Source organism: Gymnoscopelus microlampas, assembly GCF_963454915.1.
Source record: "Gymnoscopelus microlampas genome assembly, chromosome: 3".
Classification (NCBI taxonomy): domain Eukaryota; kingdom Metazoa; phylum Chordata; class Actinopteri; order Myctophiformes; family Myctophidae; genus Gymnoscopelus; species Gymnoscopelus microlampas.
Window position 1 is genome coordinate 48,925,511 of NC_139940.1, and position 27,973 is coordinate 48,953,483.

Genomic DNA, 27,973 nt, shown 5'->3' on the forward strand with positions numbered 1-27,973 from the left:
ATAGGTTCACAAAAAATGTTGGCCTTGTTGGTCTTCTCCACACACAAAATACAGTTTCCATATCTTCAGGTAGGCCAACTTGATCTTTTTGATTTTGAATGGATACACCACCGGGTTGACAGCTGAGTTAGCATGGGACAGCAGGATGCCGGCGTAGAATGCCACGTTGGTTATGTTCGTTGTCTTTGAAAAGTAGGTCAAACAGTTCATGATGTGCAGAGGGAGCCAACCAAGGGCGACAAGGGCCAAGACTAGAAACAGAGATCCTGCGAGGCGTCTCTCTTTCTGTAGGTAGGCACGGGACTGGGCACTGCTTCCTGGCCCCTCTCGAAGACGCCCCCGGATGGCACAGAAGATGTAGCAGTACAGTGCGGTCATAACCAGTAAGGGTGTCAGCGTGCAGAGGAAGAAGCTGAAGTAAACCAGATATGAGACTGGAATGACGGCCACGAACTTGCAGACAACAGCAGACGAGTTTACCGATGAGGGCTTGGAGAGAGCTTCATGATTGTTCCATCCAAACATCGGGGTGAAACTCAGCAGTATGGCCACAAGCCAGCACGCAGCGACCATCAGCCAAGACCGCCTTTGTGTTACCGTACTTTTGTACCTGTACAGAAGAGAATTGTAGGCATGATGTATGTAGTGGTGGAAAAAGTACTCTTTTTACTTAAAAGTATCAATACTGCAATGTAGAAATACTCAGTTACAAGTAAAAGTCCAGAATTCAAAATTTACTTGAGTAAAAGTACAAAATATTGGTATCAAAATGTACTTAAAGTGCCAAAAGTAGAAAGTACTCATTATGCAGAATGTCCCATTTCACAAGTTTTCAAATGTATAAAATGCATAAAAACATATTTTGAAAATAGCAGACCTACAAGCTCACAATCGTGAGCTTGTAGATGGCCGAAATGTATATAGGGCTGAAGTGGTTAATGTATGTTTTGTATTAATAATCAAAATCTGCAAAGTAACTAGTAACTAAAGTTTTCTAATAATTGTAGTGGAGTAAAAGTACATTATTTGCCTCTGAGAAATAGTGGAGTAGAAGTAAAAGTATTGAAAATTGGAAATACTCCAGTAAAGTAAAACTACCTCAAAATATTACTTAAGTGCAGTACTTGAGTAAATGTGCTTAGTTAATTTACACCATATATGCAGTCCAGATTGTCATGAAAACAATTAAGCAGATGCAGATGCAAAATGTTTTTGTTTTTTTTACCTCTCGTAGGTGTGTGTGCATGTGTGTGCAGGGAAGTATAGGTACAGTATGTGCATGTGAAGCATTTGGTAGATATCTTTTGTTTTCATCAAAATCAACTTAGTACTATGAGCGTATAGTGTTATTGTCAGAGATCGGAGAGACAGCTCACCTGAGAGGCATGAAAACACGGAGGTAGCGATCCACAGCGATCGCCATCAGAGACAAAACGGACGCCATTATCAGCATGATCACCACGCAGTTGACGAAGAGACACGTGTGGAACAAGGTCTTTGGCCGTCCATTGACCACCACGGCGATTGGTATGGCCACGCAGCCCATATGAAGTCGGCCACGGCCAGAGAGCCTATGAAGAAGAAGGTGGGCTCTCGTAGGTTTTTACTGGAGCCCACCGCCCAGATCACCAGCATGTTACCGAGACAGCAGCCAATTGCTATCAACACTTCCAGTACTGTGTAGAGCACTGTTCCCACATCCACCGTGTTGCCTAATGCACTGTTGGGACCAACGGTAGGGTTGTTCGTCACTGGCATAGTGGACATCCTGAGCTCTAAGTGAATAAGCTGTGCCGTGCGATGCCTTTTATCTTGTCATGTGCAACAACGGAAGTTAAGCCTCACTGTTTTGCATTCACAGTAGTTACACCCTGAGGTGGCGTGTCCGGTACGTCGAAATGTTTTGCACTTCCCTTCCATGTAGCAACACGGAAGGGTCGCGAAAACATTGTCCAAACTGCGAAATGACAGGGCCCCTGGTATCTGTAACATCACAGCAGAAATGATGAAATTGGGTGGTGACAATACCATCGAGTGGCTAACCCACATTATTAAGCAGGTGTGGATAACTGAGTGCCCCCCGGATGACTGGACCCGGGGCACCATCCTCCCCTTCTGGAAACAAAAGGGTGACAAAGTGGTCTGCAATAACCACAGAGGAATCACACTTTCCATCCCAGGAAAGATCTACCCGTATACCCGTATACTTCTCACCCGGGCCCTCCCGGCCATTGGAAGCAAAAGACGCCCTCAACAGGCGGGCTTCATGCCTTTGAGGCTGCATGCAGTCTTCCTGTGCTCACTGCATGTCTGTGCACCAACGGAAACTAAACTACTGTGACCACACAGGAGTGAGAACTGAAGCTTTCCCTCTGTCGAGCTTGAAAGCTGCAAACTGCATCAACACTTAGCAGATTTACCCAAATGTAAAGTGCATTACAAATAGAATCCATTATTATTATGCATGATCAAAAGACAGTATATTCACATGTGCAATAATGATATTCTCTTTTTCTTTTCTTTTGCACACAGAACAGATCTTATGTACAATCATGTGAACACACCCTAAAATGATTAATTGACACATTTATTAAATTATATTGTACTTTGACCATTCTAAATGGTTAGATGTTCTTGAATTCATGTCTTTTGTCTTGCAAATACCTGTAGTATCACCAATTATATGTATTGTTAGTAAGGCAGAAGATTAGCCTATTTTAAAGAACTTTGAATGTTAATGCAAAATCCTGTCCACAATATTTTTTATATTTGATATTAGTAATTTTTCATGTATTGCGTGTAAGACATTTTGGACAAAGAGGCCTGTGTTAAACACATGCTTTATTATTTAATCTTAATAATTAGGATTATTTTGGATTGCATGTTTGATTAGTAAATTATCAATATGTGTCCCTTGTGATTTGTCTTGTTGAACTGATTGAATGTAATGCCATTCTAGAGAGACATGGATGATTCATGTTGTTACCACACATTCATCTGAAAACCACAAGGGGGGTGATGGAGGGGGGAGAGAGAGTCTTTGATGTGAGGTTATACATGTATTGTGTTGTTTAGTAAGACATGCGTGCGTGCGTGCGTGTGTGCGTGCGTGTGTGTGTGTGCGTGCGTGCTGGTTGCTGTGCTGGCCTGTCTAAGGACTTCCTCCTGTACCTCTCTTGCATCGTCTCCTTTCAGCTGTCCTACTGTCTGTCTCATTGAAGACATAAAAAAAACTAGAAAAAGTGCTCCTCGGAGCACAGGTCTCCGCCAGGTCAGGTACGTTATTGTGGCCTCCTGGTGGCGTTATAATAGGCCAATGTGAAAAGGGTGCCATTTATTCTTAGGTCTTTCACGGCAATCAGACACTGCATTCATGATTTGAGGCATTTTGTTCCAAAAATGTGTTTTGCTAAATTAGACCTGCTGGTGGCGCTATAACAGGCCAATGTGAAAAGGGTGGCATTTCTTCCTCGGCCTAGTGGGAATGTGCGTGTGAAATTTCACGGAAATCGCAAGCTGCGTGCATAGTTTGAGGCTTTTTGTTCAAAACGGACCAATCCTGCAAACTTTGGAAGCCAACCATAGGTAATGAGGATGGAATAAGGGAAATCGGACAGATCCGTGTTGATCACATGACTATAGAGATACTGTGTACCGATTTGCATGACGTTTGGATAAAATCTGTAGGAGTAATGTAAAAAAAATGGGTTTTGCACAAATCGGCCTCCTGGTTGCGCTATAACAGGCCCATGTGAAAAAATTGGGGCAGAGGTTCTGAATTGGCATCGAGGGAGTGTGTGTGCACAGTTTCGGAGCGAACGGGCCAACGGGGCCGGAGATTAGCTGGTAACACACAGACAGGACGGACACACACACGGACACACACACGGACACACGGACGGACGGACGGAGGGTAAAACATACTCTCTCGCCATGCCTTCGGCCTGGCGGAGACAATAAATACATCCTTGAGTGGATAAAGGCATGGTGGGTGGGTCACAGTGGAACATTTCTGGTGATGTTTTTGTGGTCAAGGAGGACTTTCAAAGGTTTGTCATGCGGTTCCCAAAGGTTGAATGATAGTCAAACCTTATACCAAGATGTGTGACTACGGTGGAGAGGGAAATGTTCTGCTCAGAGAATGGGAGGTGAGTTCTAGGATAGTGTCAACGGAACTGTAAACTGTCCATATGATCTATTTTAAGGTTGTGTCCAGTAATGGAAGAAGTACTAACATGTTTTACATAAGTAGAAGTATCAATACTGCAATGTAGAAATACTATTTTACAAGAAAAAGTACCAGTATTCAAAAATTACTTGAGTAAAAGTGCAAAAGTATTGGCATCAAAATGTACTTAAAGTACCAAAACTAAAAGTACTCATTAAACAGAGTGTCACATTTTAAATGTTCAAACGTATAAAGATCCTTTGAAAATAGCAGATCCACAAGCTCACAATGAGTCTTATCACGATGCATTGTGAGCTTGTAGATCGGCTATTTTCAAATGGCCGAAAAGTATATAGGGCTGAAGTGATTGATGTATGTTTTGTAATAATAATCAAAGCACAAAGAGGTATAGTTTTCAAATAATTGTTGTGGAGTAAAAGTACAACATTTGCCTCTGAGATGTTGTAGAGTAGAAGTAAAAATATTTGAAATTGGAAATACTCCAGTGAAGTAAAAATATCAAAACATTGTACAGTACTTGAGTACCTGTACTTAGTTACTTTCCACAACTGCTTGTGTCAAATCATTTTTTCAACCGTAAAAGACATAATTAGATCGTTTGATATTAATACAATATAACTTATACAATTGGACTGGTTGTATTTTGTCTCCCTGCTTTTCTATTGGGACATTTAGTGTGTGTTAAAGAGACAAAGAGTCTCACCTAGACACAGGATCTGAAAAGAATTTTAACCTGATGGTCAAGATTCAATTCATCCCCTGAGCAAGCAGGCAGGCTCTATTAGCTCAATGGTAAAAATGTCAGCACTTGTGCAAGAAACCAGGTTCAAATCTGGGGTAGAAGAGGAAAGTTACATAGTGCTGCTTTAATCCAATCAATCAGGAGAGAGTACCCATGTATCAGCTTCAATGTTATAGTGTTCCAGTTCCATTGTGTCTGCTCATTTGTTTGTGTCATCACTTCCAATTTCACTTGTTTATCCTGTATTCATTATTTCTCCTGATTGGATAAAATTGGTATCCCGACCTGAAAATGTATTTTCTGTTGATGGAGAGACCACTGTTACTGAGCAAACACTCTGTAGCAATGATTGCTCAGAATATGGAGCTATTTAACAATTATTTGAACAATACATTTTTTTTACTCACCCACTTTTAGAAATAGACAAGTAGGTAGAGCACTGGTGTGATACAACACAACACAACATGCAGTGGTGGAAGGAGTAGCTACTCAGATTTTCTACATAAGAAAAAGTAGCTATACCATAATGTAAGAGTACTATTGTAGCGGCCCTTGGATTTGAATGTTGACAAAGTGGATGGTCTCAACAGGTGTATGTATTTCTCTCTTCGACACAGAATGAAGCTTGTATTCGAACACCGTGAAAACTATACAAATAGAAATAAATACTGTTACAATCATATTAAATCAATTCATAGTTTCTCTCAACAACAAAATCAGTGCATTTCAAAGTATCACTTTCAAAGTACAATTCAACAATAAAATAGTTAATCCATAGTTGATATAATTCAGTGAAGTAATAAACCATTTCAAAATGCAAATACCAAACGAAAATGTACAATAACCAAATCAAAATACCAGACAAACAATGAATAGGTCCCAAATTAAAATCTGAAAGAAAATCCAAACAAACAACAAACAAAAGAACACTCCTGTGTACCTTGCTCCACTATCCAGGGGTGCTATATTATATTTAATGTTGCAGGTCTGTAAAATTATTTGAAAAGGGATAGGGTGGAATACAAAGAGTAATAATCATACTGTAAGTAGAGCACTTGAGTTAAATGCACTTAGTTTCCTTCACCACTGAGCATGTACCTTTTGTTTTGCCATTTTAGGTTTGAGGACAATAATGGAGAGTATGACCACAACTGCTGTCTATCACGACATCATGACCAATCTGTCTGATGGAAGCGGTTCTTTCGGGGAGGATGAGTATGGTGACTACAAGGATGACCATGCAGCACTCAGACAGGCCCTCAACATCATGTCCCTTATAGTTTATAGCCTGGCCTTTGTGCTTGGCGTGTTGGGGAACGGAGTCGTCATCTGGGTGACAGGCTTCAAAATGAAGAAAACCATCAACTCTGTTTGGTACCTCAACCTCGCTGTGGCCGACTTCCTCTTCACAGCCTTCCTGCCGCTGAACGTGACGTACATCGCCATGGACTTCCACTGGCCTTTTGGCAAGTTCATGTGCAAACTGAACAGCACGGCGGCCTTCATGAACATGTTTGCCAGCGTCTACGTTCTGGTGGTCATCAGCGTCGACAGATGTGTTTCTGTGGTGTGGCCAGTGTGGGCCCAGAACCACCGCAGTGTGAGGAAGGCGTCCTGCGTGTGTCTGGGTGTCTGGGTGCTGGCCCTGGTTCTCAGCTCCCCTTACTTCATCTTTCGGGACACAGGGCCGTCCTTCCACAACGAGGACATCATCAACTGCTTCAACAACTTTGCGTTCTCCGATGACTACGAGTCGCCCACCGTGGTCCAGCTGAGGCAGTTCCGTCACCAGGCCATGACCGTCACTCGCTTCCTCCTGGGATTCGTGGTCCCTTTTACCATCATCGTCTCCTGCTACGCCGCCATCATCCACCGGATCAGGAGGAATCGCTCACTGGCCAGCCACTCGGGTCGCTCCTTCAAAATCATATCAGCTGTTATCACAACGTTTTTCCTCTGCTGGTCGCCCTATCACATCATGGCTCTCATCGAGATGCGCAATCACATGGCCACCGAGTTCAGCGAAACTCTGGATCACGTGACCACCATCGGCGTTCCCATAGCCACCAGCCTGGCGTTCCTTAGCAGCTCCCTCAACCCGCTCCTGTACGTGTTCGTGGGTCAGGACTTCAAGGATACAGTTCGCAAGTCTGTCCTGAAAGTGCTTGAGGGCGCCTTCACCGAAGAGGTGTCGGATAGAAGCGCTATATAAATGCACCATTTACCATTTTACCTTTTGATCCAACACCTCCACAAACTGATTAGGCATAACCAGTCGTAGCAAAGATAAATCCTTTTTTTAGGCAGAGGTGTAGCACCATCTTTGAATTTATTTTATGTACAATTCATTATTTTCAGTACCCTATCAGCCATTGTACTTACGTCGATGGAGCTTGTAAGATTATTGTCTCCGCCAGGCCAAAAGGCATGGCGACTCGGCGAGAGAGTATGTTTTGCACCCTGTTCGTCCGTCCGTGTGTCCATCCGTGTGTCCGTTTGACCATCTGTCTGTGAGCAGCTAATCTCCGGCACCGGTGGCCCGGTCGCTGCGAAACTGTGCACACACTATTTTTCAGATTAGCCTGTTATAGCGCCACCAGGAGGCCGATTTGTGCAAAACCCATTTTTGTCATGCTACTCCTACATATTTTGTCCAAACATCACACAAATCGGTACACAGTATCTCTATAGTCATGTGATCAACACGGATCTGTCCGATATTCCATATTCCATCCTGATTGCCTAAGATTGCCTTCCAAAGTTTGCAGGATTGGTTCGTTTTCAACAAAATGCCTCGCATCATGAACGCAGCTGCACACATATTCCCACTAGGCCTAGGAATAAATGCCACCCTTTTCACATTGGCCTGTTATAGCACCACCAGCAGGTCTAATTTAGCAAAACACATTTTTGGAACAAAATGCCTCAAATCATGAATGCAGTGTCCGATTGCCGTGAAAGGCCTAAGAAGAAATGGCACCCTTTTCACATTGGCCTATTATAGCGCCACCAGGAGGCCACAATAACCTGACCTGGCGGAGACCTGTGCTCCGAGGAGCACTTTTTCTTGTTGTTTTTCTTTTTACACCTTTAAACCTCTGATATGAAAATAAAGCTTAATCTCATTCTGTATACCACTCAAGGGATTTTTTTGGATTGTCTTTCATTTTTTTTGTTTTAAACATTGAGATTGTGTGATTGAGTGTACGTGTGTATGTGCGCGTGCGTGCGTGCGTGCGTGCGTGCGTGCGTGCGTGCGTGCGTGCGTGCGTCTGTCTGTCAGTACAGTACAATACAGTACAGTAGTTAAATCCAGTTATCATAAACATATTAAAACAGTGTCTTTTCAAATGTGTGTTCAGTGCTCTACAGTAGAATGAAACACAGAGGGTGATATTTAGACAATACATGGAGTAGAATGCAAATGCCTTGGGGGTGAGTCTGAGTCCAGCTCCAATATTATTTGATAAACCAAGTGTTTTCTGCAATGAGTCTGCTCACGGTGTAAGGCAGCACAACTGAATGCTAAATTTGTATTAGTTTCTGTTAAAGAGTCAAATAGACATTGCTTGGGATAGCTCATGTAACAACATTTTAGAAAATAGATTAATAAAATAAAATAAAATAAAATAAAGTAAAATACAATATAATAAAATAAAAAAAAGCTGAGAAAAGCTGTAGTTGTTACAACTATAAAATACAAAGTTAAGATTGGTTTATTAGCCATTTTACTCACCGGATGGAGCCATAATTGTACCTTATATTAAAGGGTGTTTAATACAGACAGACAGACAGACAGACAGACAGACAGACAGACAGACAGACTATGATAATGACACTATCACAGTGGGTGTAGGGTGTGTAGTTTTCACAACCAACCACTAGGGAGCAGAGTTGACAAATCCTTTTCCCCCTATACCAGCATTCACACAATTTCAAAATGCTGTGAAATCAATCTTTTCACATCATTTTGAAATTGCGTGAATCATTATTGTGTGAAATCATTGTGTGAATCAATCATTTTAAATGATTGATCTAATCAGGGTGACACCACATTTACACATATTGTGTTTTGTGTTCAAATAAAAAAACTCAACCACTGTTGAAAATCTCGCCCAATGTCGATTAAGCAAAACAGTGAGGGACACAAAGTCATAATCTCATAAAAACTGACCCTTAATGATTAAGAAAATTATTTTCATTAATCCGTTGGTTCTCAAAGTGGGGTCCGGGGACACCCAGGGGTCCTTGGGGGGGTACCAGGGGGTCCACAGTGAAATTAGTTAATAGCATCAAAATCATTTAACCACTTTAACCATATTGTATACTTTGGCTATTTAAAGATAGCAGATATACAACCATAGCGCGTGGCTTCGTGCCGCACTGTGATCTGCTATTTTTGAAAAATGTTGAAACATGTTTGAATATAATTTATTCTTTTAAAGCAAACATTTTTAACTCAAATCTTTGCTTCTGGAGGTCCCTGGCACAAAACATTTTCAGATGTGGGTCCACGGCCAAATACATTTGGGGGTCCTTGTCCTGAAAAAGATTGAGAACCACTGCTTTAATCCACTCAGAAGAGCTTAGACACATTCCACCAGCTGCATGCAGGCCAAGGTCCGCAGAGCTCTGACCACAACAACATCCATTTACCCTTTAGCCTGGCTGTTATACTCAGTCTAGATGCTTCTGTTTGACACAGTACATAACTCATAGAATGTTGTCTCACAAATGATTGTTTCAATTGGATATAATTATCTATGAATTAAAGCTTCAGTCCATAAGTTTTATGTCATAGGCCTACCTGGGATTCAAAACCCTGGTGTCCCTGTGGGAGAACAAAGGAGTAAAAGGACTTATTTTCTATCAATTAAACACCCATGAAGCCTTGAATTCATGGAGATTGTTTTGTTTTTGTCACATTCCTAAGCCAATAATTTGATGACCGGGTCATCGGTCAATAGAAGAGGCTATTGACCGATGACCCCTCCAGTAGGAGACTCTTTGTCTCCTACTGGAGTCACCGGAGACTCTGCCGGTCATCAAATTATTGTCTTGGGAATGTGACAAAAACAAAACAATCTCCATGAATTCAAGCCTTCATGGGGCGTGCAATTGATATACTACTCCTTTAACATCTACCAGCGAATACAAGAATGCTCGCCCCCAAAATACGTTCGCCCCGGGTCAAATCCGGCGACCTCGGAACGGTCGGACCCACCAGGTATTTCTGGACACCAGAACCTACTTGACCTATACTTATATCGTTGATGTCGGACAGAAACCTCTTATCTCCATATTCTAACTATTTTTTCAAACTATTTTTTTTCGTAAATTAACGCCCTACTTGATCATACTACAGCGTCACACAAAAGCATCAAAAGTAGTAGATCTGCAAGCTCGAAAGGCGGCGTGAAATGACACGCTTAGATCTGCTACTTTGGCTATTATTGTTTTGGTTGTTGTTACATCATCCATACACTTGCTGATGTTGTCCAATGTCCATCACAACCTCTGTGTACTCCTGCAGGTCCGTCTGATGATTGTACTGTAGGTAGCTGCTTCTCTGAGGATGTTCACTTCCAGTCTGTAGTTTCCAGACAGTCCTGTAGGGCTGAAGTGCTCCACTGTCTCCACACTCTAATCTGCTTCCTGACTGGTTTCACCAGTTTCACCCGAGGTCTATATCATGCGGGTGTAAGCATAATAGAGATGTGGTCAGAGGAGACAAGTTTAGGAAGGGGGAATGCCCTGTATGCTCCCTTTGAGCTGGTGTAGACCTTGTTCAATATGTTTCCTCCCCTTGTTGCAAAGTTTATGTGCTGATAAAACTGGCAAAAATGTTCAATTAATTGTATGTTTGGTTGTGCTCGGGTGTTGCGCTCTGAAAATAGCTGATCTACAAGCTCACAATGCGTCGCAGCGCGATTTTTTTCAGCATGCAACCAAGTGTAAAATTTAGTCGACTGTAATCTTATGATATTTAGTTGACTAAAACTGGACAAAAACTAAAACATTTCAAATGATTAAAATATGACTGAAACTAAATGGAATTCTACTCAAAAGACTATGACTAACACTAAATAAAGATTTGCTGTCAAAATCAACACTGGAGCCTGGGCACCAGGCTGTATTGATGTTCAACTCCTTATACCTTGGTCTTACCAGAGAGTGACGTCACCTGTCAGCTCTGTGGAGAGAGAATCCATCTAGCTGAACAGCAGTGGTGGTAAAAGTACTTAAAGTACCAAAAGTACAAAGTACTCATTATGCAGAATGTCCCGTTTCACAAAGTGTTAAATGTGTAACATGCATAAACATCTTTTGAAAATAGCAGATCTACAAGCTCTGCTATTGTCTTTCAAATGGCCGAAATGTACTGTAGGTTCTGCAGTGGTTTTGTAATAATAATCAAAATCTACAAAGTAAATAGTACCTAAAGTTTTCAAATAATTGTTGTGGAGTAAATGTACAATATTTGCCTCTGAGATGTAGAGGAGTAGAAGTAAAAGTACTGAAAATTGGAAATACTGAAGACAATTAAAAATACCTCAAAATTGTACTCAAGTACAGTACTTGAGTAAATGTAGTTAGTTACTTTTTACACCACGCGTGTGCGTGCGTGCGTGTGTGTGTAGTCACTGTAGTGTCAGTGTGACCCATATCGAAACCAACAGGTGCCTCTCAGTCAGTTTCAGGTGTCGCAAGGAGTACAGCGCACAGGTTGCAAACAAAGCCTCGTGCGTAAACACAGCGTTGCATTGTGGGCGTTGCAGTCTTCTCCCCGCGGTAGGACCTGTAGGACCCTGTCTGTCGGTCCTCTCCCCAAGGGCGAACGTTTCCTTCTAAAAACACCAATTCCCAGAATGCTTTGCGCCCCTTCAGAGCAACGCCTCTAGGCAGAGAGTTGTAAGGCGAGGAGGAGAGAGTGTATTTGACAAGACAGGACACTCCCTACAGAGTGACTGTACATGAATGAGAGTGGATTCATTCATTATAGAGACAAAACTACAGTATTATAGAGTCTATGGAGATATAAAACTACAACAGTATTATTATAGAGTCTATGGAGATATAACATTACAACAGTCTGATGTTTTCTCATGAAAAACGGTGAGTGGAAAACTTTTCTCTGTTTCTCTCTAGGTGTATGAACTTAAACTGGAGAAATCACGCATCTGAATAGCAGTGGTGTAAAGTAACTAAGTACATTTACTCAAGCACTGTAAGTACTTAAGTACAATTTTGAGGTATTTCTTTTACTTTACTGGAGTATTTCAAATTTTCTGTACCTTTACTACTAGACATCTCAGAGGAAAATATTATACTTTTACTCCACTACAATTATTTGAAAACGTTTATACTAGTTACTTTGTAGATTTTTATTATTATTACAAAACATGCATTAGTCATTTTGAAAATAGCTCACAAGCAACACGTTGTGAGCTTGTAGATCTGCTATGTTCAAAAGATTTGTATACATTTTGAACACTGACATGCTGCATAATGAGTATTTTTACTTTTGGTGTGTGTGTGTGTGTGTGTGTGTGTGTGTGTGTGTGTGTGTGTGTGTGTGTGTGTGTGTGTGTGTGTGTGTGTGTGTGTGTGTGTGTGTGTGTTTAATTTCACTATAGCCTACTCTCACCAGCTAGTAATCCAGTGATTGAGAGATTGTACTGTTACTGTACCAGAATGACAATTCATATCATAGGATTCTCTCTGCCCACCTACAGTTGTTTGTGAGCGTGTGAGTGAGTGACAGACAGACAGACAGACAGACAGACAGACAGACAGACATAATGTAGACTCAATAACATAAAAGAGACTAGATGTGCCGTTCAAAAGCAGAGATTGTGTGAAATATTAGGCATATACTGTACTGTACCGAGTAGCTTTTGGCATTTACTATTTGAGGTGCAACGTTTAGAGCAGTGGTTCTCAAAGTGCGGCCCGGGGACCACCAAGGGTCCTTGGGGGGATTCCCCAGATAAATTATGGATAGTTAGGAACCAAACTGACCCTTTTTGTAGCTGTTACTCTCAAGAGTTACAGTGGTCCGTGGTCTAATGCAGGGGTTCTCAAAGTGGGGTTCGGGGACCCCCAGGGCCTTATACATCAGCTATTTAAAAAAAAAATCGTAATATTATTTGAAAACATTTTTAACACCACAAATCTTGTATGGGGTCCTTGGCACAAGATCTTTTCACATGGTTCTCAAAGTGGGACCCCACTTTAGGGGGGGTCCCAGCAGGGGGTCCCCAGCAACATCAAGTTCAAAGGTGATATGTTCTGGTTAAAGACAACACAAAGCCTTTTCAGAAACTAAATGAAAATGTTCTATTCAGTTGGCAACGTGCAACCCATAGTTTGAGAACCACTGGTTTAGAATGCAGTCTGTTTACAGTCTGTTTACAGTGTGTGTGTGTGTGTGTGTGTGTGTGTGTGTGTGTGTGTGTGTGTGTGTGTGTGTGTGTGTGTGTGTGTGTGTGTGTGTGTGTGTGTGTGTGTGTGTGTATGTAATCTTACTATCATTGTCGGCAGAAACAATTGAAGGAGCAAACGGGTGTGTGTCACAGAGACAAGAACAACCAGTTCTCTTCCTGTGTATTGCTGCTGTAGCTAAACCACATTATTAATGACTGACACACACACACACACACACACACACACACACACACACACACACACACACACACACACACACACACACACACACACACACACACACACACACACACACACACACACACACACACACACACACTTGTTTTGACAGAGCTTCAATGGCTACACTCAGTGGTGGAAAAAGTACTCAAATTCTTTACTTAAGTAAAAGTACCAATACTGCAATATAAATATACTCTGTCACAAGTAAAAGTCCAGAATTAAAAATGTACTTGAGCAAAAGTATTGGCATCAAAATGTACTTAAAGTACCAAAAGTAAAAGTACTAAATATTTGAAAATAGCAGATCTACAAGCTCACAGGGGCTATCTAGGGCTATATTCTAGGCTATTTTCAAATAGCCTAGTTATAAAATAGGGCTAAAGTGGTTAATGTATGTTTCATTATATCATAGTTTATATCTGAAAAATAACTAGTAACTAAAGATTTCAAATAATTGTAGTGGAGTAAAAGTACAATATTTGCCTCTGAGATATAGTGGAGTAGAAGTAAAAGTATTGTAAATAGGAAATACTCAAGTAAAGTACAAATACTTCAAAATTGTACTTAAGTACAGTACTTAAGTAAATGTACTTAGTTACTTTCCACCACTGGCTACACTGGCCCTTACGTTTACCCAAACAAGTGACGCTGTCTGTCTGTCACACACCTTTGATTTACTTCCTCTGACAGCTAGGCCTGTCACAATGATTACATCATCGGCCTGTTCGCAATTATTTGAGATAATCGCAATTATTTTTACAAATTTGTGACGTGTTGTAAGTTGTACATTTTGAATTCCGGACTTTTACTTGTAACAGAGTATTTCTACGTTGCAGTATTGATACTTTAGTAAGTAAGAAATTCCACCACTGCCTCCGGGGCTCTGAGGACGCAGGAAGAATCTTTGTTCATTCACAACAACAGCCTTTCAGGCAGCTGCCATTGTGTCAGTACAGTATAGCCTCCAGCTGTTGTGCTGCATGTCACTGCATTTCAAATTAAAAGCTCATTGTCACTGTCCACTAGTGACACATGGATTAAAGTTTCAGTCGCCACGACTGATTTCAGTCATTTGGATTCCATAGAAGTCAGCATGTCTTCTATGGAAGCATGTCATGCACCGGAAATATCTACAATCTTACAACATATTATCTACAATCTTACAACAACAATATTACAACACGTCACACTGTGACGTGTTGTAATATTGTAGATTTCCGGTTATTTGTCATTTTTACGATGAGTATTTGAAGTGGTCAAACTAGCAATAGAATGCATGTTCAATCTTCCAGACAATCCTAATGAACTCAGATATTTAATTAAAGCAAAGAAAGACATGCCCAAAAGAAAAGAAAGACATGCCATCTCCGGTTTACTCCCCGTATCTGCGTGAAGTAGGTGGCCGCCTTTTTAGGAGACCTGGAAGCAGGTTGGAGTTTATTATTTCCACTGAAAGAGTGAATGTGAACACAGCTTTTGAACCATTCTATTGACTGGGGATTAACTGGGGATAACTACAGTTCCCAGTATGCTATGGGATTCAAAATTGGTAGGTGGTCTTACAGGACAGGCTGTAATTGCCGAAGCCCCGCCCCCTCTGCTTTCCTATTGGCTGGGGTTTAAACAGCCATAACTCCAGTTCCCATTATGCTACAGGCTCCAAACTTGCGGGGTAGTCCCACAGACTACAATGTAATTATCAAAAATGATCCTACTTCCGGTTTGTCGGATTGCCTTGAAACACACACACACACACACACACACACACAAACGCACGCACGCAGATCTACAAACGAGCTTGTAGATCTGCTGCTTTTGGGATTTTTTAATTTGAATCCTGAAAAGTAGAAGTTTCGGACATATGAGGTTTTCACCCGACAGAGATGATATTGTTGGTCGATTATGATATATGAAGCCACACCTGTGGGTGATCTATGAGCGTGTGTGTGTGTGTGTGTGTGTGTGTGTGTGTGTGTGTGTGTGTGTGTGTGTAGGGCTGGGACATATGGATAAAATATACACATAATGATAACGTTGTTCCAATGTTCCAAAATAGCAAAAATAACACATCTGCTATTTTCAAACATTTTTAGCACAAAATATTTCCAGATGGGGGGCAAATTCATATCATTTTGGGGGTCCTTGGCACTAAAAAGTTTGAGAACTACTAATTTAGAGGGCATTAGTAGAATCGGCCTCAGGTCTGAATGGATAAGACGACACTTTCATATCATATTGCGATATTACAAATTTACAATATCCCAAATCCTTGATGAATGATATCTATGTCTCATTATCACAATATTGATATATCAAGCCCAGCCTAATGAAGTAATGCATTTTAATGATGTGTAAACAGATGCAAACATGGCAGCGGAAAGAACCAAGTCCTTCCGTCGCGTTGGCAGTCTGATGAGAAGCAGATCTGAGGGGACCCTCATCGACCTGGATGACACCGTGACCCTGAACACCAGCCATCTGAACGGTGATGATGACATGCATAAAGCATTATACACATACAGCATATGTCGTATATATGTCGCACTGTCTAAGTGATCCTGGGCGCTACACTATATATAATATATCATACATATTTTTGAAAGCGAACATTTATAACTCAAATCTTTACTTCTGGGGATTCTACAAATGTCTTCTACTTAAATCCAATAAAAAAAATAATAAAAAAATGTATTTGGCCGCGGAACCCCATCTCAAAATGTTTTGTTCCAGGGACACCACAGAAGCAAAGATTTGAGCTACAAATGTTCGCTTTAAAAAAATATATATATTCAAAGATTTGCAAAAAAAAAATCCACGATTGAAAAAAAAAATGCAGATCTACAAGCTCATGGTGCGGCACTTGGTGCCGCGCTATGAGCTTGTATATCTGCTATTTTTGACTAGCCAAAGAAATCTTAAAATGACACAGATGCGTTCCCGGTCTTAATGGGTTAATCTGACTCATAACATGTGAATGTCTCCACAGGTAACTATGCCTCCCAGTTGACCAAGCACTCGGAGTGGCCCGTGCTGCAGCCTCAGGCCCTGCGCTCCTCCACCCAGACCAGCAACCCTTTCTGGAACCAGCTGTCCGGCTCCAACCCCTTCCTTGACGACATCGTCCACGACCAAACGACGGACAGGACCGCTCTGAAAGACGATGACGTCAACGACGACGGCGCCAGCAGCACTTCGTCCTCGGACGAAAACAACTTGGGACACTTTTTGGACTCCAGGGGGCGTAAGGCCGGCCTCGGCGGCGGCGGCGCCTACCGGTCGGGACGATGGCGGAGCGCGTCGGACATCCTGGACGACCTGGAGAGAAAGGATTCGAAAAGGGACACGACGGGGGGCCTCAGGAAGACGACGTCGGGGGGGTCGGTTCTGAACCCGGATTTTGATTGGCTGAAGAACGACAGGGAGGCCTACAAGATGGCCTGGCTGAGCCACCGGCAGCTGACCAGGTCAGGAACATGTTGTACTTTTATCCCATTGAGTGACGCTTGTAGTATGATCAAGTAGGGCATTCATTTACGAAAAAACACTACAAATTAAAATATGGAGATAAGAGGTTTCTGCCCGACAGCAACGATATCAAACTGAAGGTCCTTGAAAAAAGAAAGAAAAAGGTCTGACTTCCACACTACCTTAACCTATTTTAGCCCAATTTTCCGCCCTAATCTGAAGGCAGATTCCACCTTAGCCTGTGGCACTTGTCCTATCCTTGACGACCTTGCAGGCTTATGCAAAGGTTAAAATGTAATTTAGATGGCTCTGGATTAACCCATTAAAACCGGGAAAGCATCTATCTGTGTCATTTTAGATTTTAGCTACAGTATATAAAATATAGCACATTGGTTCTCAAAGTTTTATTTCATACTTTGCCTATTCAATAATGTGAGAATTTGTGCAAATCTATGAATATATATAAATTATATATAATATAATATATATATATATATATATATATATATATATATATATATATATATATATATATATATATATATATATATATATATATATATATATATATATATATATATATATATATATATATAATATATATTTTTTTAAGCACCAACTCAAATCATGACATGAAAACATTTGAGCACCACTGATACAGCAACATATTTTTTTCAGAAAACACATTTTTAGAATCAGCCTTTGATGGGTTACTCACTGAGTGCCAGAATTATTTCTAGCTATTTCTGGCCAGTACGATTTCTTTTTATTTTTTTTATTTTTTTTAAGTAAAAAAAAAGTGCTTAGGAAGCGAGATACAGCCTTTTTCAGTTATAAGTTAAACAAGGAGTGGATGGAGCTGCAAATCTTCAGATAATGATATCTTGGGTTCTTTTTTTTATTTTATTTTTTAAAGTTTTTTTTCTATTTTTCTCAAAAACACGCGAAACACGTTAATGGCACGTTGCACCATAGCGGTAAAACACGTTAATGGCACTCAATGAGTTAAGAGCGTCTGCTAAATGCCTAAATTGTAAACTTTACATCTGGTCTAAACCAGGTCGTGTTTGGACCTGGCGTTGATAAGCCAGAGTCCGGGCTGGGCCCAGACCCAGGCCACCGGCTCTCAGATCGTGTGCAAGTTGGGCCACGCCGGAGGCTCCTTACAGCTGCCGGACTCTGACATCACCGTGCACATCCCGGAGGGCCACGTTCCTCCCGGCGAGGTCCAGGAGGTGGCGCTCAAAGCCATCCTGGACCCTCCCCAGGGACTCAACAACGACTACACCACCACCATGAGTCCACTGCTGGAGGTATGGGCATTTGTGGCTTTTTTCCCTCCATTACAATTGGTAGTGATGCTCCGATCAGTCGAAGTTTTAGTACCAGACCCCCATAACTCTGAGAGTGTATAAATGGACCATTAGGGGTATGTATACACTCTCGGAGTTACAGACTTTTTAAGGGTCCATTTGGTTTCTTTGAGAACTACTGGCCTATACTAGAACATGAATAAACAAACAAAACAAAACGTCTTAGCAGCTCTTTAACCACATGACTCGTATCCTGTATTTTTAACTTTCTGATCGTTATTTCTAAGCAATGGCCAAAATTATAATGTACTGTGCATATACTGCACTGTTTAGTTTTGTTCCAAGGACACTGTAAGTGACGTCATTGACGTCATACGGAAGTGCTGGCTAATTCATGCAGCATGGCTGGGGTGTCTTCACTGACGAATCTTTGTGGCTTTCAGCCCAATTAAATGCTTGCAACACAACATGCAAACAAAGTTTAACTCGACCTGCAAAGTTATACACTCGCCAAAACAATTGCCTCACATCTCCAGGCGTTTCACATGGAGGAAAACATGTTTGTTCAAATCTTTAGCAAGTTGTGCGTTCTTCTTTCTGCTGCTAGCAGAACACACAAGCACATGGATACTGATGGGCGGGGATTAGGAGAGAGCAGCGCCGTAGAGCGAGTGAAACCGGAGAACAATGAGGCCAATGACCAACCAAAACCACTCATGCAAATGTTTGCCCTGCATGTTAATGTCACTCTCCAGTCTCCGCCCACAAAAGACCGGCAGAAAACACCCACTAACACAGCTGTTTTTGTAATGTAATTTAAACCACTTAATAACTCTAAAACAGCTATCTGTTGGAATACAAACATTTTTATCTAATTTTCTTCCGTTTTACAACTCGCGAGTTCTGTCCCTATAGCTGAACCTAGACACATATTGTTCTCTCTGCACTCTACTTATGTGACCATTGTTGTTTATTGATGCTTACTTTGTCGCTCTCTGGATAAGAGTGTCCGCTAAATGCCTAAAAATTCTACAATTGTAAAATTCCAGGTCAGCCTCAGCAACCTGAACACCATGGAGTGCGTCTCTCTGGAGATGAAGCTGGCGGGCCAGGTGAAGAGCGACCCCCTCAGCCAGGTGATGACCACCCTGGTGGGCCTGGTGTCGGACAGGCGGGAGGGTCCCTACACCAAGGTGAAGGACTGTTACATCTACAAGAACGTCATGCAGATGAAGCTGCAGGAGCTCAAGAGGCACTTCTACGTGATCGCGGCCGCCGAGGCCTCGGTCATCCAGCCCCCCGCCACCTCGGTCTGGGACTACCTGGACCGCCACGTCACCGTGGCCGTGTATGGCCCCCGCTACATCCACCCGTCCTTCAAGGTGGTCATGGTGGTCTCCTGTCACAACGACATCCCGCCCCGGCTCCCGTTTTCTGACCTCCAGGTATATGCTGTACATGGGCCTGTTACTTATTTATGCTGCTATAATAATGCCATAATGCAGTGGTTCTCAACCTGTGGGTTGGGACCCCCTGGGGGGGTTACACCAGTCACAGTAAAGTGTCAATTGAAGGACCTTTTTAATACCTTTAATTTGTTTTTAAATTAAATTAAAAAAGACCATTACTTTAGTAATTAGTAATCAGCCAACTATGCTATAGAAACTGGTCAAACATTGGCCAAATTGTCAAATAATATAAGAAAGAGGCAAACATTTTGAAAATAGCTGTTTCGAGGCGCTGTGAGCTTGTAGATCGGCTATTTTCACAATATTTATCTGTGGAACAGAGTCAAACTAAATACTCAACTCTCACAATTCCAAGTGCTTGTCAGGGTCGGGGGTTCAAATTTGATTATTTCGGGGGGTCCCCAGTTCAAATTATTTTGTGGGGTCGCGACCTGAAAAGGTTGAGAACCACTGCATCATCACTACATCATGTAGCCTTTGCTGTGTTGGCACTGAAGTTATATATATATATTATATATATATATATATATATATATATATATATTATATATATATATATATATATATATATATATATATATATATATATATATATATATATATATATATATATTATATATATTATATATATATATATATATATATATATATATATATATATATATATATATATATATATATAAAAGTACAAACGAAGGACCTTTTGTACGAAAAACTATTTCACCCACTTTGTCTAAATGACGTGACAATAAAACTGATTCTGATTCTCCAGAACCGAAGCAACAACAACAAGAACCTGCCTCCGCTGGTGCTGCAGCTGTGGGGGAAACGCCAGTTCAAGCCGGACAGCCTTGACGACCTCCGGATCACCGCCGGCATGAAGGACTCGGCGTTCGAGATAGCGCCCGAAGATAGAACTAAGGACGTGAGAGAGAGTCAGCTCAGGATGGGCAAGGTGCTGCGGCTGCCGCTGGCGCTGACCTACGCCGGGGGAGCCGAAATGACCGGCTTCAAACTGGACCTGCAGGTACAGTAGGGCTCTCACCATTATGACAGTTTACTTGATGATTAACTGTTGCTCTAATAATAGCGATTAAAGGAGTAGTTCACACCCCATGAAGCATTGAATTCGTGGAGATTTTTTTGGTTTTGTCGCATTCCCAAGCCAATAATTTGATTACCGGTGGAAAGATAGTAATGTATCCGGTAGGAGACTCAAAGGAGACTCTTTGTATCTCCTACCGGAGAGACCGCCGGTCATCAAATTGTTGGCTTAGGAATGCGACAAAAAGAAAACAATCTCAAGTAATTTTTTGGGTGAACTACTCCTTTAACAAATTCATTGCGTTTCTGTAGTGGAACATTAATGAAACATTATGAATACAAATTACGTTTCTCTATGTTTGGCTTTTAGGCTTTGTAAACGAAAAGTGCACATGGCAGATATGGCAAATAACTTGCATATTTAATAACTTTAAAAAGAAGAAGAAAGAAGATTAGTAGTGTAAATAGCAGATCTACAAGCTCAAAACATGTCACATCGTGACTTGTTTTGAGCTTGTAGATCGACATTCCAATCATTCCTATCACTACCAGGACTCCACCCCCTGAAAGCCAACAACAGCCAGCAACATCACACACACACACACACACACACGACGAGAACCACCTACGACACATCCCTCTACAATGACGACCTCACACGCAGCTTCAGCGAACAAAGTGCTGATATATATATATATATCCGCCCGTGGGGAGGGGTGACCGCGGGCCGGGGGGTGGCGCGACGGGAGCGACGGGGCGAGGGGGGGTGGTCGCCACGACGGGACGCGCGCGGGGGAGAAACCGCGCAACAGGACCTGCATTAACCCCAACTTTGCAACTACTTTCGTCTGCGCCCTTCACCGGGTATGGTCTAGTGTAAATAATTGAGACTCTACCTTGCAGGTGAGGGAGGGTTCTTTCTCTCTCCTGATTGGATAAAATTGGTATCCTGACCTGAAACTCTATTTTCAGTTTACTAATGAGCTGGAGAGACGATTCCATTACTGAAAAAACACGCAATGATTACTGTTGGAATATGGACCTTTTATAATTGAGAAATAATTAAATAAATCATTTTAAAACAAAATGTAAAAAATAAATAATTTAAAATAATTGAGCCTCTACCTTGCAGGTGAGGGAGTCCCACACGGGCACCATCACACAGTTCCTGGTGCCGTCGCCTGCCGCCGCGCCTATCCGCTCGGAGAAGCGCGCCGCCTCCGCCGCCCCCAGAGGGCGTGGAGGGCTGGACAGACGGAAGCAGATGGCGAGGTCCCTGCCCATCCCGGAGGAGCCCGCCGCCCCCCTCCTCCTCCTCCTCCCGGAGTCCTTCCCCAAGTTCCAGGAGCGCTCGGTGCACCTGCAGTGGTACGGCGTGGCGCTGAAGTCGGTGCTGCGCCAGCCGCGGGTGGAGTACCTGCTGGAGTACTTCAAGGGGGACACGGTGGCTCTGCTGTCCCGGGAGACGGTGCGCTCGGTGGGCAATTCCAAGGTCAAGGAGTGGTACGTGGCGTTCCTGCGGGGCAGGACCGGCCTGATCCACTGCAAGAACGTCAAGGTCATCGGGCGGGACCAGGTATGAAAAACACAAAACACTTTGTTGTTCTCCCGTTATTGTTTTGTTGCTTAGATTTGTTGTTAATCATTTCAACCACTTTATCCATTTACAGTATATGTTGGCTATTCAAAAATAGCAGATGTACAAGCTCGCAGCGTGTCACTTCGTGCCGAGCTTTGTACATCTGCTATTTTTGAAAATATTTGAAAAATATCAAAAATGTTTGGAAAGTTTTGAATCATTTTGATTTTCTTTTTACATAAATCTTCTCTTCTGAGGGTCCCTGGCACAAAACATTTTCAAATGGGGGTCTGCGGCCAAATACATATCCATTTGGGGGTCCTTGACATGAAAAGGTTGGCCTAAATCAAGGGTTCCCAAACTTTTCAAACCCCCCAAAATAATCATATTTGAACTGGGGACCCCCCACCCTAACAAGCACTTGGAATTGTAGGAGTTGAGTTATTAGATTTAGTTTGACTCGGTTCCACAGATAAACATTGTGAAAATAGCCGAACTACAAGCTCACAGCGCCTCGCAGTGCGAGGCGTTGTGAGCTTGTAAAATCGGCTATTTTCACAATGTTTTCCTCTTTCTTACGTAATATTTGTACGTAAGAATGTTGGATATTAAGCTAATCATCTGGGGACCCCCCAAAATAATTTGGTGGGACCCGACCCCCAGTTTAGGAACCACTGGCCTAAATAGTAAACTGTACTTTTGTACCAGGTGATGGATTTCACGGCGGGCATCAACCTCACCACCAGCTCTCTGCTGGACAACATGACTCTGCCCTTCAAGAAGCTCACCTACATGTACTCCACCATGGAGACGCTGGTGTCCAAGCAGGTGAGCAGCTGGCGGGCTCTGGCCGACGTCCTGGGCTACCTGGACCTGGCGCTGGACACCATCACGCGCCGCTACGCCGAGACGGAGGCCGACAAGGTGTCGTGCGTCCTGGAGAAGCTGAAGGAGGACTGCCACGCCGAGAAGAGCCGGAAGAAGTTCCAGCACGAGCTCATGGCTGTAAGTAGAATGTACGCACACACACACACACACATCTAGAATCCTAGCGCGAATCCTAGCGGCACCACCTCTTTGTGTAGAAACAGGAACTGGCTCCCTTAGTCCTCTTCCTCCCGGGTGCTTCTGTGCTTATTCCTACTAACAACACTACATGTTTAGGGCAGTGGTGCTGACATATTCTGCACCCGGGACCTTCTGATTCCCAGTGATGTAAAGTAACTAAGTACATGTACTCAAGTACTGTACTTAAGTGCAATTTTGAGGTATTTTTGACTTTACTGGAGTATTTCCAATTTTCAGTACTTTTACTTCTACTCTGCTCACAATGCGTTGTGATGCGACACATTGTGGGCTTGTAGATCAGCTATTTTCATTTCATATTTTTATACACTTGAAAACTTTGTGAAATGGGACATTCTGCATAATGAGTACTTTCTACTTTTGGTTGTACATTTTGATACTAATGTTGTACTTTTACTCAAGTGCATTTTGAATTTCTGACTTTTACTTGTAACAGATTATTTCTACATTGCAGTATTGATACTTTTTTTACTTAAGTAAAACATTTGAGTACTTTTTCCACCACTGCTGATTCCCAGACGGCCTCTCTCCCCATTCAGCTATGTGGCTGGACTGGAAGTGAACAGTCTGATGTGTATGAAATGCATGTACTGTACCCTTAATGTTTATGTGGTGTGTGTGTGTTTGTGTGTGTTCCAGGGTCTGCTGAAGATGGACACGTTGAGCCTGGTGGCTCAGTTGATCCAGAACACGGTCATTCTGTCCACGGCGGTGGAGCTGGGCGTCCGGTGGAGAGAGCTCGCCGAGAAGATCGGCAAACTGTCCGGCGCTCAGATCGCCGGCTACGAGGCGCCGCACCGAGGGAAGAGTGGAGAAGTTGGTGTCCAGGTGAGTTTATTTGAATTAAATGCACTATGACCCATTTTAATATGTATCTAGGCTAATGTAGGTGTAAATGGTCCTCACTAATGCTCGTTATAAGATGACACCATTTCTGTCTACTCACTTAGCGTTTCAGAGGAGGGCTGTGGACAGTTCAGAGACCTGCCTACCAGTCACATTGGACTGACTAATTTAGTTCATTATAAATACATAAAAATAGAATAATAATACGCGAGATGCGTTGTGTGTAGATCGGCTATTTCCGGCACACAGCTAAGTATAAATCAGGCATTACGACGCCATCAAGGCCCGCCAACATACATCTTAGACGACTAAATCAACTGCAGATTTAGTCGACAAAAAATCTCATGATATTTAGTCAACTAAGACTAGTCAACATTTCAGATGACTAAAATATGACTAAAACTGAATGGAATTTTATTCAAAAGACTAATGACTAAAACTACATCAAAATCTGCCGTCAAAATGAGCACTGTTGTTTGTGTTACCAGTCCATGTGGAAGCCCGCCTACGACTTCCTGTACGCGTGGAGCCTGCGTTACGGGGACAGCTACCGGGACATGATCCAGGACCTGCACCTGGCCCTGGACAAGATGAAGAACCCCATCACCAGGCAGTGGAGGCAGCTGACCGGAGCCCTCATCACCGTCAACTGTATGGACATCCTCCGAGCCAACGCTTTTCCTAAACCATCCAAACCACCCACCTCCAAACCATAGACACCACCCGCCCCCAAACACATAGACACCACCCACCTCCAAACACATAGACACCACCCACCTCCAAACCATAGACACCACCCAAGATAAACAATATAAAAGCAAGGCCGACCATCTCATTTACTTCCTGTATCTGTGTGTGACGTAGGTGGGTCTTATTCATTCCAGTGGGAGAAGTGAACGTTAACGGCAGCTTCTGACCGATTCTTTAGCCCCCTTGGTTGGTCACTGTCAACTAGATAATGGACCCCTTCCTCACACAAGCCACTCAATCTTCCCTTCATGCTGACACTACAATGGAATTTCTTTAGAGAGACAAATCAGGAGAAAATCTACTTCGTTATCAACATTTCTCTGTCCCAGCAACGCATTCTTGTGAGATCTGGTAAAAAACGTGCAACGTACAACCAATGCTTAAGTTTCATACTCATCCACCTTCACAACCGTGGGGAACCACGTCCCCAGACTAATTGTACAATTTCTTGCCTAGTGGCGGGGCGCAAACCAAGACAAAAAAAGAAAGAAAGACATGTCATCTCCAGTTTACTTCCCGTATCTGCGTGACGCAGGTGGACACCTTTTTAGGAGACCGGAAGCAGGTTGGAGTTTATTCATTCCAATAGGAGAAGTGAACGTGAACACAGGCTTCTGAACGAGTCTTTACCCCCATGGTCACTGAGCTAAATATTGGAGTCGATCGCCACAAACCACACAACATTCCGCACATTTTGACACTAAATTGGCTTTTTTGAGAGAGACACATCAGGAGAAACTCTACTTTGTGATCAACCTTTCTCTGTCCAGCAACACACTCTCGTGGGATCTAGCACCAGTAAACATCGGACGTTCTGCCGCCAGATGGTAGGAGACCCTTTGTATGCCATCTGTGTACCAATTTGGCCTCTAGTGGCTTCAGTTGGGATGGCCTATCTTTCTGTATCCCCCATCTTTGGCATAATTTAAGCATCTTTGACTCTACCCTTATTATGCCAAATCCTAGACTCCGCCCATCTTCCTGAGTCCCTGTGAAACAACATTCATGCTATGAAACTTCATGCACATGATTCAAGATGGAGCCTGTACATGGTTACATGGCTGATATCACAGTTGTCTTTATTGTAGTGCTGTCTGTCATGCCACACTCTCTAGAACAGTGACTGTCACAACTTTTTGTGTTCATTTTACAGACTGTAGGTGAAGTGTTAAAACAGTAAAACATTCATATTTTGTTCAGGTACTGTTACTTGCACTATATTTGTGTAGAAATCACTTGGGTAAATGGAAATGTTATTCCACCGTCCTTTTTGTTATTGTTTGAGTTATGAAGGAATGACGTGTCATACTGAAAACACCCTGTTAATATGTGTACATTATATGGAGTGATATTGCACTTGGGTGGAACACGCCTTTAGGCTTGCGTACTTTTATACAAGTTAATGTAAATCAGCTAGAAACAGGAGCTGCCCTGGTGGATGCATAGTGCCTTGGAAGACTTCTTAAAGGGATAGTTCACGCCAAAAATGACACCCCATGGAGACTTGAATTCATGGATATTCTTTTGTTTTTGTTGCATTCCTAAGTCAATAATTTCATGACCAGCAGACCGGTAGGCAGCGGTTCTGGTAGGAGACACAAAGGAGACTCTTTATGTCCGCTGCCGGTCATCAAATTATTAGCTTAGGAATGCAACGAAAACAATAAAAAATCCATGAATTCAAGTCTCCATGGGGTGTCAATAGAAAAATAGTAGTTTTTTGGGTGACCTATCCCTTTAAGACTTATCATGAAAACCTATAGTCTGAAAACCACCTTTGAGTGCCATCAATGTTGTAATGTAAGCTTGACCCAGATTAGTGGTAAATGCTGTCTATAAATTATGCTTGATTTTATACTCCATTGTACAATAGAAAATAGCCGACTGAGAGGTTGTAGACCAGCAAGTTTTGGCAAAAGACTCCATCGTACGATGAAGTATAAATCAGGCTTTATGGGTCTTAAGGTGGGTAGTTGACATTTCACAGCATTTGTGTTAGAATTTGACATGACGCTAGTATGTTACAGGGACCTCTCCCCAGCCCAAGCCTTGATGCTGAGTATCATGCCAAGCCCCCAGAACCGCAGAGGATTATTGAAGCCATAGAAGCCTGGTAGCCAAAGCTGGTATTGCAAGATTTACACATTTAGAATTTTACTGCGCACGCTTCTAACGTCTGAAACGTAGACCGTAAAAAAATATGGACGGTGTCGTGCCATTGGTTTCTACAGACCGTAAATGAAGCCTATTTCGCAGAAATTTCAAATCCGCCATCTTTTTTTTTAAATGTATACTTTTTTTTATCCCACAATTTTGTAACCCTTTTTCACCCGTGCCAATTATCTAAGTGATCCTGGGCGCTACACTACCCGCGCAATCTTTCTATATCCGGTTGATATCCGTTCCGAAAATGCAAACTAGCGACTGGAAGCATTATAGTATTTATGACAATGTTTATTAAGGTAATAAAATCAAGTGTAAAGTTCGGCCTTGAATAGAGCCTACATTTGTTTCTGCAACCAGCAGGGGTGAAACAGCGGTGAAACAGCGAGACTACAGGTCATTCATATGAACTGTCACACTTCCTATATAGCCTCAATTTACAAGCCGGATGCTAGCCCCTTGGTCTGAAACGCTAGTGTGCCTCCTCTATTGGTTCCAACGTTGGAGACAATCCTACTTCCGGGTGGTTCATGTGCTGTTGAGCAACTTTCATTGAAATGAATAGGTGGGACCGTAGGCCGTCCATTCTCTAGATATATTTTAATTCTATGGGACAGCTTGCAGTGAGGCATTGGGTGCCATTGTTTTAATAATCTT

At 42.4% G+C, this 27,973-nt stretch overlaps 2 protein-coding genes and 1 pseudogene across 3 annotated transcripts; 2 read left to right on the forward strand and 1 right to left on the reverse strand.

Annotated features, from left to right (window-relative positions):
• Positions 1-6: 6 nt before the first annotated feature.
• LOC311041886 (adenosine receptor A3-like) lies at positions 7-1,767 on the reverse strand (annotated as a pseudogene). The gene is made up of 2 exons: positions 1,377-1,767; positions 7-610 (listed from the first exon to the last, which is right to left on the reverse strand). The product of its transcript is annotated as an adenosine receptor A3-like (transcript).
• Positions 1,768-6,072: 4,305 nt separating this feature from the next.
• Positions 6,073-7,143, forward strand: LOC311041887 (chemerin-like receptor 1; the record flags this gene model as incomplete). The annotated part of the gene is made up of 1 exon (XM_084052371.1): positions 6,073-7,143. The coding sequence occupies one exon, from the start codon at positions 6,073-6,075 to the stop codon at positions 7,141-7,143; it is 1,071 nt and encodes a 356-aa protein (XP_083908497.1).
• Positions 7,144-11,895: 4,752 nt separating this feature from the next.
• On the forward strand, positions 11,896-27,707 carry macc1 (MET transcriptional regulator MACC1). The gene is made up of 10 exons (XM_084053158.1): positions 11,896-12,047; positions 15,961-16,086; positions 16,588-17,065; positions 18,127-18,379; positions 19,429-19,824; positions 20,621-20,875; positions 22,025-22,468; positions 23,180-23,476; positions 24,197-24,385; positions 24,892-27,707. Exons 1-10 carry the CDS (start codon positions 12,038-12,040, stop codon positions 25,117-25,119), a joined length of 2,676 nt encoding a protein of 891 aa, XP_083909284.1. The 5' UTR covers positions 11,896-12,037; the 3' UTR covers positions 25,120-27,707.
• The last annotated feature ends 266 nt before the right edge of the window (positions 27,708-27,973 follow it).